The following is a 10412-nucleotide window of genomic DNA, read 5'->3' on the forward strand; positions in this document are numbered from 1 at the left end:
TAAGAAGCGGCAATTTCTAATGAAGAACGGACTTTGTTCCTGCTTTGAGCTGGGAGTCGCTCCGAGTTTTCTATTGCGCGGGCGGGAGTCTCTTTGCCGAAGGCGCAGGATGTTCTTGGGTGCTGCCTGTCGCGGCATTAACGTCTCGTGGGCTTCCCGAGCCCTCTCCTGGTGCATCGCTAAGAGTTGGTTTTGATTCTGGGAGGATTTGGAGAATAGAATTACTCCCGAATGAAGGGATATTGGCTAAAACCCGAGGTGTGTCCTCGATGAGCCCCGAGCAGGTCTGCTTTGCTCCCTCTTCTTGGAAGAAGGGATTTCACACCCCTGGGCTGGGCGTCTGCTGGGGCGTGGCCAGGAGGAGGGAGAATTTCCCTTTTGGCTCCTCCTCCGGAAGAATTTAACTCTTTTTTCCCTATGAAATCTGGCAGGAGGCGGCGGAGATGCTGCGTGCTGGGCCGCCTCGGAGACCCGAGTCCCATCCCCTGGCTGATTATCATTACACAGGTAAAGGAGGAGAACAGCTCCCGCCGTTCCCTTTGCTCTGATTGAATTGAGGCTTCCAAATGTTCTTTTGGGGTGGGGAAAAGAGTAGTTCTAATCCCTTTCCGGGGCTATTAGGGGCAGGGGATGCCTGTTCTAGTAACTTGGGTGTCGCTGGTTAATTCCTAGGCTCGGATACTTGGACACCGGTGGAGGAGCAATTGTTTAAAGAGGCTTTTTACCTCCATAAGAAGAATTTTCGCCTCATACAGAAGCAGGTAAAGCCGTTAGAGGGAGGCGCAGCTCGTTAGCGTGGGCAGTTTCAACCCAGAAAGACGTATTTTGAGTTGCGTGTTGGAATGCTGTTCTTAGGACGCTTCTTCATGCTAAAAAACCACCGGTACGAGGCAAGTTTTTGCCCTCATGTGTGATGGCAAGGGACTATTTAATCTCTCTGGGAGAAAATAGCAGAGATATTAAAAGAATAACGACAGTTTGTGTGGTGAAACAGAGAATTCTGCCCTGAAAACGCTTCTTGATGGCGTTTTTCAGCAGGTGAAGGTTTCTTTTCTGTCCGAGCTCCCCCGGACGTTGCGTTGCGAGAAGCGCAGGAGAGACTCCTGGTCGATCTGCCCCTTGGGTATTTTACTGCCGCGTTTCCCTTATGAAATGGCTCCTGGTTTTCCTCCCGGCAGATCCAGACTAAAAGCGTGTCTCAGTGTGTTGAATATTATTACACCTGGAAGAAGAAAACCCGTTTTGGCTGCACTCGGCCTCGCCTGACGCAGAAGAAGCGCCCGAGACGCCCGGAGGAGGAGGAAGAGGTAGAAAAGCTGCTGGGGGAGGGATTTTTGTGCCAGCTTCCGCTCCTCCATGAAGCCATCTGGGAAAACATTCCTTAAAAACCAGCGGATTTGGTTCACAGAAATATTTGTAACTTTGTGGTGGTAGAAACGGGGTGACAGGGTCGCTTCGGTGCTTCGGAATTCCACGTTTTCAACCCCTTGGGATCGATTTTTGCATCAGAAAGCGCTGTTCTGCTTCAAATAGAGAACTGATAGGGTTTTTCTTTCAAGGTCTGGTCCTCCCAGAGGAATTAAAGTGTTTTTTTCTCGACTGTTTAGTGTTCGGAGTCCACCCGGGCGGGGTTGGGCTGATAAAACGCGGTACCTCCAGCACAAAAAATCCAATTCCTTTGCCGCCCGCAGCTGTTTCAAGCTATTTTTTACCTGATTTACAGGCCCTTTGCAGTGCAAAGAAGAGGCGGCGCATCATCCCCAAGGAAAACCCAAAGTTGGGGAGACAGGAAGAGAACCCCTGCAACGGCAGCTCCTCCATCAATGCTGGTGCTTCCTGGCGCTGGGACGGCAGCGCCGGAGATCCGGGATTTTTCCCCTGCGGCGAGTGTGGAAGGTCAGCTCTTCCTTTTTCTTCTCAAAAGCGGCTGTTTTGGGGCTCAAAAAGCAGCCGTGGGGGCAGCGGGGGAGGGCAGCTGGAGGATTCCCCTTGCCCCGGGGCCGCTTGGCGGTTTTCATTGACTTTCAGCCCCCCAAAAATGTGTGTTTTCGGAGTCGGGGAGACCCTCCACCGAGCCCTGAGGTTCAGAGCGGTGGCCCTCCCTTGCGCAAGAATCCCGGCGCTTCTCCTTTTTGACCAAAAAAGCCTCAACTTCCGTGAGGATTTGGGGCCTGAGGCTTCCCCGCTCCACTCGCGTTTCAATTCAGCCTCATTTTAAGCGATGGCCCAATTAATTCTAATATTTTAATCGCCCACGATGTGTCCTGTTGAACCACCGACGTCGGAAACTCTGTCGTACCACGCAGCAAAGCATAAGAGTTCCCAAAAGGAGGAATAACGGAGCTTGGTCTCACAAATTTACAAAAACGGCCAAAGACTTAAAAATGCCTTTCTTTTCTAACTTTCAGGGTGTTTGAGAAGATCCAGGGGAGAAATGCCCACATGAGATTCCATCGCCCCAAAGCTGATGTTTAAAAGGGCCCCGGGAGCTCTTCTAAAGGGTGGCGAAGCCACAAAAGCCCCCGCATTCCGCTGACCTCCTCCCATAACACCTGGGAACTGACACCAAACCAACCCCGAGGCCAGTTTTTACCACTTTTCTTAAAACCCCCCAGCTTTTTCTCCGCATCCGGGGAGCGGCTGGGCTTTGAGGATTCAAGAAGACGCGGTCGCCCCCGTTCTAAAAAGAGAGGGAATGGGGGAAATGGCCCCAAAAGGGTCACCCTATTTAACAACGTGTTTCCCTGCTGGTGGTGCGCAGCGTTTAAGATCTGGACTGCAGCGCCCTTTTGGCAGAGATAAGGTTAGTTTTCGTGTGTGGATTTTCGTTTACTTCTTAAATTTGGTTGGTGAGTTTTCAAGTTCTTGTCCCGCTCCAGCTTTTTGCGCGATCATTAAAGGCTTTAAAACTTGTTGCGCTGGTTCCGGGGCAGCAGAATCGGGGTGGTTAAAGGTGTTGTGTGGCCGTGAGGCGTCTCGGTCCTATTTCAAGCACCCGTTGCATGTTTATTTTATTAATTGGTGCTCATTTGCATAAATGAATGTGGCGTTTGGGAGGGAACGTGGAGAGTTTGATTAGTTGAAGGGAGGAAATGGAAAGAAAGGCGTCTTGTCTCTACCGACGGTATAAAAAAGGCTGATTTTTTTTTTTTTTTTTTTTTGCTTCCGGGCCACCACATTTTCATGGCTTTGTTTAATTTTTGCTGAATCTTCATGTCTATTAGAGGGGAAAAAATAAAAGTCTGTATTTTGGTTCTGTTTTTCTCTGGAAAGGACCAATGCTCAGGTCTGGGCCTCCATCAGCTCCTTTCGCCAGAGCAGAAGGCGGGTGGGAACGTTCTCCTTTGGCTTCTCAAGGCTTGTATTTTTCCAAAGAAACCTCAAAGTAACGTTTTTATCTAGGCCTTAAGGATTCCCAAGGGAAAGCGGCTGCCTTCCGAAAACGAAGACGGGCCTGCCAGGAAGGCCAGAGTCAGCGGCAGCCCTGCCAGCTGGGAGGACGGGGAGTTTTTAACCAATAAAACCTGGGGGCTGTTTCCTTTTCAAAAAAGAACCAGAGGTGGCTGTTGCAGCGCTGAGTGAGTTTTTAATTCCATCTGAGGGATGAGTTTTGAGCAGTTTGGCTCCGGAGGGGGGGTGAGAAAGCGAGTGCCGGGAGGCGGCGGCGCGTTCACGCCTCCTGGCTGCCAAAGCCATGCCGAAAGCGCAGGAATTTGGCAAAATACTCGGCGTCCCACGGCCCCGCCGCGGGGCTGGATTTAAACCCCCGCCGACCCCCGGCAAGGCTGGGCGTGGGGATTCCTGCTCGGCGCCTCGTTGCTGTTCCCGCTTGATTCTGAAATCTCCAAGTTTTGGCGCAAGAAGAGCGTTTGGTGCAGGTTCTGCGGCGCCAGGACGGCTCGCCGATGCTCCCGGCCGCTCTGGCCGGCGGCGAAGGCCTGCTGGGGCGAGAGGGCGGTGGCCGGGGTGGGCAGGTACTGCCGGCTCAGCCGCCCCCGCCATTCCCCCTGCGCCCACCTCTTCTCTCCCCGGCTCTCCGTGCCCCGGCCCACACGGCGGAGGAGCAGGTGAGTGGGGCATGTGGGGGTTACGCGGAGTTCCCCCCAGAAGAGGCGGCTCACGGCCCCACAATGTCTGGGAGTTGGGCGGGGGGCGCGGTGGTTCAAAACCGTCCAAAGCTGGAACTCTGGGGGCGAGGCACTGAACTAGAGAAGAAGCTCTTCTTTTTCGAGCTCTTGGAAACTAATCTTCATTTCTGTAGCTCCACGGAGGTGAAAATCCACAGCGCGCTCTCTGCGGGTGCTCTGATCCTGGCCGCTCTCCAGGAGCTTAGACTAGGAAAAGGGCTGGAAAAGCTGTATTTAGAGCGAGCTATTGCAGCGTCGCACTGTCTGTCTGAAGGGAGAGCCAGTGTAATGAGCTGTTGTGTATCCCAAGTGTCAGCATCTGAGTCTACAGAGACGTGCCTCTGTTCAGCAGCTCTTGTGTCGCCGTGTCAAGAGGCGCTTTGTGTTCTCTGAGGAGAGATGTGTGTGTGCCCAGGTAGGGAAGGGGCGATGTCTGCGCGGCAGGAGGCTGCGAGAAGGCAAAGAAGGGCTGTTTCTGCCTCTAAGGCTTCTCTGAGTTTTTCTGGTGTGAAGGAGTTGAGAGCAGGAAAAGACTGGGGCCGGGTTTCTTTGGGCAGAGAGCCGGGAGCGTGCAAGGGCCCGTGTGGGCAGAGAGGCGGCGGAGGGCAGTGGGCTGCCGTAGGGCCGTAGTGCGCATGCGCGGCGTCCCATTGGTGGGCTGACGTGAGCGGGGGCGGGGCGCGGCGGGGATTGACGGCGGCGAGGGGCCAGTGGAGGGTGGGTGTGCGAGGAGGAGGGGGCGGGCGTCGTGGCGTGGGCGGCCAATGGGCGGGCGTGTGGTGGGCCGGGCCGTGCCGGGGCGGGGCGGTCGGTCGGGGCGTCGTCGAGGCCGTGGTGAGGCCGGTGGAGCGCGTGAAGGTGAGCGGGCGGCCCCGAGGGGTGATGGGGAGGGCCGGCGGGAGGGCCGGGAGTGAGTGTGGGGGCACGGGGGGCCTGAGGGGGGGCCTTGTCGTGTGGGAGGGGGGTGTGTGGGCCCGTCTCCCCTTGGGGTTCCCTTGGTGGCGGGGGCTTTGTGGTGCGGTGCCGGCGCTGGCGGAGAAGTGAAGGCCGTGAGGGCGGTAAGAAAGCGGCGGCCGGGCCGTGGTGGTGGCGCCCCGCAGGGAGGCGGGCCGGGCCGTGCGCGGTTGTGCAGCGCTCCCCCCAGAGCGGGCGTGGGGCCCTGGGCGTGTCGGGCTGTGGGGTGTGTGCGCTCCCTGAGCGTGGTGCAGGGGGGCTGCCGAGGGGGTGAGGAAGCGGAGAGGGGGAGGCGGTTTGGGGCGTGAGAGGGCGAGCGGGTGTGGTGGTGTCGGGGCTGGGGAAGGGCCTGGCGTGTGTGGTTGTGGGGCTGCGCAAGCGAGGGAGTTGTGTGGGTTTGGGCTCGGGAAGAGGGCTGGAGATGAAACGGGCGCCAGGCCCCCTCTGTCTGCGCGGAGGGTCCGTCCCGGCCGCGCTGCCGGGGGGGCGGAGGTTGTGTGAGAAATAAGTTCGGGTCCGAATGAAATAGGCTGGGGCAGAATCCTCTGTGAAGCACATTTTTGTTCACGTTCCTGCAAGAGCGGGTGACCTAGCCAGTAGGCACACTTTCAGTTCTTGAAACACACCTTTTTGTTTCCTGATCCCGGCCGAGTTTTTCCCTCCCCTGTTTCCCATTGGTTGGGTACTGCAGGGTTCACAGTCTGTGCGAGGCGCCTAAAAGCCTTCCCGCATGTCCTGCCTCTGTTTCCTTCTCGTTATGCTACACCTAAAGGGATTGTCTGACTAGTTTATTTCTTTCCTTTTTGGTAAAAACATTGCTGAATGCCTTTAGCCCTGGTTAAATGTTTGAGTGCCCTTCTAGACACTAATGCAGTAGGAATCAGTTTGTCCTTTTGTCTGTGTGATAAGAGATGTTCTGCAAGCCTTTGCTGGAGCCTCTTTGTCTTGGTCCTTCCCTTATCCTGCCACCTCTGATGGCAACGGCTTTTCTCCTCTGCAAAAGCAATAGGTGCCTTTCTTACAGTTGGGTGGGGGTCCCTCGGCTCGTCCCCCTTGTCTGGGTGTGACAACCGGGCTCATTTCTCTGCTCTTCTTTTCCCAGGGTGACCTTGTGCGGCACGGCAAGAAAATCCTGCCCGGCTGATTGCGCTCGCTGCTGAGGTAATGGCACACGTGTGTAATGGCACACATAATGAGTGTCTCGTCGGCCATGGGAGGGAAGAGGGGAGATCAAGAGTCCACCGAAACGAACCTTGCGGCGTTAAGAGACTGTTCTCTGGGGGGTTCACCGCCAAAATTATGTTTCGGAGAAGCTCGTTTTACCAAGCAACGTGCTGTGGTTGGTATGGGTAGTCAATATCTCCAAAGTTTGGTGTTGGTTAAGTGCTTTTTGGTTGTTAGTTGGATGTCTTGGGTTTTTTCTTTCCCTATTTACCACCTTTTCCTGCTAAAGGAACTGCAGAGATTTCCCAAGTAGGCCCGAAACGGCGCATCGAGCGCTGAGGGTGATGAAATTCTATTCTTTAAAAAAGCGGTTCAACTTCTTCCCGTTAATTTTTCACCCCTTTATCTTCATATTTTTTTTTCTCCATTTTTCGCCTTCCGCCCAGCAAGAACCGCGGTCGGGTGGTTTTCTACCGAAAAAGGTCGCCATCGGGTGTTTTTGCGGGGAGCGATGGTGCACAGCAAGGAAGGAGCAGCAGGTCAAGGGAAAGGGAATCCTTGAGCGCTTGTTATTTAACAGGAGTTCTCGTTGTTTTTTTTAAGAGAGAAACAATTTGGAGTTGGGATGCGAAGGACTTGGAGGCCAGAAAATGCACCCCAGTCCCTCGCTGGTGCCCAGAAACCATCGCCGGAGGATGCAGGAGATGGAAAGCGTCCCTCCAAAGCCGAGATGCCTTCAGGGGAACGTCGCGGTGGCTCTGCCGGCTGATTGCCTTCTCGGTACCGTCCACGAGAAGGAATTTGGCAGCAGGGAAGGAGGTGGGTGGCGATTTTAGTGATTTTTTTTTAGTGTATTTAGAGAAAACTCCCTTGCTGGAATGGCTTCTGTGAGCCACTGGTCAGCAGTTCAGCGGCTCAGCTAATCCCCCCAATTCTATTCGACTAAGACGGCAGGAATGGGCTTGGTGGTAATGAACGCTAATGGTAACGGAGTTGGTAAAGGTTCCAGGGGCCTGTTGGTGCAATTTGTGGGAAACAGGTAACCTGTTAATCACTTTGGAGTTGCGATTGAAGTTCCTCCTAAAGCCACGACCTGATTTGATTGTGCGGGTTTGGGGTAAAAACTGAAGGTAAGCATTAAAAACGCGCAATTCAAAAGACTGGAGGATGGCGAGGAAGGCTAAAGGCTGGTCCCGGCGGAACGATTTTTCTCTCGGGCGTTTTTTTTTTTTTTTTGCTACCTTCCGGGCAGAATTGCAAGGGGGTTAGGGTGTTTTGGCTGATGAAACAGTAAAATGGGCGCCCAGCCGTGGGAAGAAGAGCAGAGTGTGGGAAAAGGGGGGACAAGGGAAGTGCCGTTGAGGAGTGGGCGTGTGGTTGGTGCAAGGCCCGGTGTGTGCAGGCCCTGGCAGTTGCCATTGGGCTTCTGCCGGTGGCTCGGCCAGTCGTCAAGGGTGGGTTTTTAGAGGCAAAGTTGGCCAGAAATGTGCAGAAATGCCCGGCCAAGCACTGTCACGGAGCGTTGCCGGCCTCCCGTGTTCTACACAACATTCCGAAGCACTTGGTGCTCGGCGGTGGTGGCTCTTGCAGCCTGCTGCTCTTCTCAGAGGGAACCTGACCACTTGGGAGAGGTTTTGAGGAGGAAGAAACCCCCAATTTTCTTGCCCGATGGGGCCCAAGAGGACTCAGGAGGCAGAACGGTACCGTGGTGGTGCTGGAGAAGTTGTTAGAGGAGAGCGATTAGCGCTTTCCTGGGAAATAGGGGCCGTCTTTCTTACAGCTCCTCCCGTAGGCGCGCGTTTCTCCTGCCAGAGCTGTTCCCCGCTCGCCTTCCTCACCTCCTCTTCCTCACGCTTTCAGGTGCATCAACATTGGAAGCCAATTCCAAGCGGAGCTTCCAGACCTCCAGGACCCAGCCCGTTTGGAAGAGGAGGAAGAGGGAGCGTCGCTGGTGTGGAAGCCCTGGGGCGACGTGGAAACCAACCCGGAGACGCAGGAGAAAGGTGTTTGGTTGTTTTTTTTCCTACCGCTTTTCTTCCACTTTGACCCCAGCCAGGGATAGGAGGGGTTGAAAATACCACCTTTTTGGGCTTGTCTGCCTCCTTCTCTTGCCCGCGTTCCCGTTGGAGGGAAGGAGATGGCTGGGTTTTGGTGGGAGAGGGACTAAAGACTAACGGGCGACGCTCTCGGCAGCGTCTTGCATGAAAAAGGGGCGTTTGGAGCCCTCCCAGCTCATGTGCGGCGCCCTCGGGAGAGGGGAGGTTTCTCTCCGAGCTTTTAAATAGAGCTCTTTGGGGTACCGGACTTCTTTCTCTGGCTTTTCCTCGTCTGCGGTCTCTGCTGCGCTCGTCCTGTTTTCCCTCCCTCTCCTATGACCCCTTTTCTGGAGGAAAACGTGACTTTTTGTGGGTTTTTGTTGCGTTTGTAGTTAGAAACCTGCTCCATTTGGCGTCTCCCAAGGGCGGGCCGGGGGGCCGGGTCAACGCGGAGCTGGCTCTGCATTGCCTGCACGAGGCTCAAGGCGACGTGCTGGTAAGAAGCGGCAATTTCTAATGAAGAACGGACTTTGTTCCTGCTTTGAGCTGGGAGTCGCTCCGAGTTTTCTATTGCGCGGGCGGGAGTCTCTTTGCCGAAGTCGCAGGACGTTCTTGGGTGCTGCCTGTCGTGGCATTAACGTCTCGTGGGCTTCCCGAGCCCTCTCCTGGTGCATCGCTAAGAGTTGGTTTTGATTCTGGGAGGATTTGGAGAATAGAATTACTCCCGAATGAAGGGATATTGGCTAAAACCCGAGGTGTGTCCTCGATGAGCCCCGAGCGGGTCTGCTTTGCTCCCTCTTCTTGGAAGAAGGGATTTCACACCCCTGGGCTGGGTGTCTGCTGGGGCGTGGCCAGGAGGAGGGAGAATTTCCCTTTTGGCTCCTCCTCCGGAGGAATTTAACTCTTTTTTTCCCTATGAAATCTGGCAGGAGGCGGCGGAGATGCTGCGTGCTGGGCCGCCTCGGAGACCCGAGTCCCATCCCCTGGCTGATTATCATTACACAGGTAAAGGAGGAGAACAGCTCCCGCCGTTCCCTTTGCTCTGATTGAATTGAGGCTTCCAAATGTTCTTTTGGGGTGGGGAAAAGAGTAGTTCTAATCCCTTTCCGGGGCTTTTGGAGGCGGGGGATGCCTATTGTAATAGTTTGGCTGTCGCTGGTTAATTCCTAGGCTCGGATACTTGGACACCGGTGGAGGAGCAATTGTTTAAAGAGGCTTTTTACCTCCATAAGAAGAATTTTCGCCTCATACAGAAGCAGGTAAACCCGTTAGAGGGAGGCACAGCTCGTTAGCGTGGGCAGTTTCAACCCAGAAAGTCGTATTTTGAGTTGCGTGTTGGAATGCTGTTCTTAGGATGCTTCTTCATGCTAAAAAACCACCGGCACGAGACAAGTTTTTGCCCTCATGTGTGATGGCAAGGGACTATTTAATCTCTCTGGGAGAAAATAGCAGAGATATTAAAAGAATAACGACAGTTTTTGTTGTGAAACAGAGAATTCTGCCCTGAAAACGCTTCTTGATGGCGTTTTTCAGCAGGTGAAGGTTTCTTTTCTGTCCGAGCTCCCCCGGACGTTGCGTTGCGAGAAGCGCAGGAGAGACTCCTGGTCGATCTGCCCCTTGGGTATTTTACTGCCGCGTTTCCCTTATTAAGTGGCTCCTGGTTTTCCTCCCGGCAGATCCAGACTAAAAGCGTGTCTCAGTGTGTTGAATATTATTACACCTGGAAGAAAAAAACCCGTTTTGGCTGCACTCGGCCTCGCCTGACGCAGAAGAAGCGCCCGAGACGCCCGGAGGAGGAGGAAGAGGTAGAAAAGCTGCTGGGGGAGGGATTTTTGTGCCAGCTTCCGCTCCTCCATGAAGCCATCTGCGAAAACATTCCTTAAAAACCAGCAGATTTGGTTCACAGAAATATTTGTAACTTTGTGGTGGTAGAAACGGGGTGACGGTGTCGCTTCGGTGCTTCGGAATTCCACGTTTTCAACCCCTTGGGATCGATTTTTGCATCAGAAAGCGCTGTTCTGCTTCAAATAGAGAACTGATAGGGTTTTTCTTTCAAGGTCTGGTCCTCCCAGAGGAATTAAAGTGTTTTTTTTTCGACAGTTTAGTGTTCGGAGTCCACCCGGGCGGGGTT

General features: G+C 54.3%; 1 protein-coding gene across 1 annotated transcript; it reads left to right on the forward strand.

The window, feature by feature from the left end:
* Positions 1-4949: 4949 nt before the first annotated feature.
* Positions 4950-10045, forward strand: LOC134522580 (uncharacterized). The gene is made up of 8 exons (XM_063350350.1): positions 4950-4985; positions 6184-6242; positions 6849-7064; positions 8106-8248; positions 8674-8777; positions 9211-9286; positions 9452-9540; positions 9958-10045. Exons 3-8 carry the CDS (start codon positions 6896-6898, stop codon positions 10043-10045), a joined length of 669 nt encoding a protein of 222 aa, XP_063206420.1. The 5' UTR covers positions 4950-4985; positions 6184-6242; positions 6849-6895.
* Positions 10046-10412: the final 367 nt, after the last annotated feature.

Source organism: Chroicocephalus ridibundus, chromosome 12 (assembly GCF_963924245.1).
Source record: "Chroicocephalus ridibundus chromosome 12, bChrRid1.1, whole genome shotgun sequence".
NCBI lineage: Eukaryota > Metazoa > Chordata > Aves > Charadriiformes > Laridae > Chroicocephalus > Chroicocephalus ridibundus.

Coding starts and splice junctions, on each gene's coding strand:
- LOC134522580 (XM_063350350.1), top strand. CDS start 6,896: ATGCACCCCAGTCCCTCGCTGGTGCCCAGAAACCATCGCCGGAGGATG. Junction 9,287..9,451: donor GGCTGATTATCATTACACAG/GTAAAGGAGGAG, acceptor GTTAATTCCTAG/GCTCGGATACTTGGACACCG. Junction 9,541..9,957: donor TTCGCCTCATACAGAAGCAG/GTAAACCCGTTA, acceptor TCCTCCCGGCAG/ATCCAGACTAAAAGCGTGTC.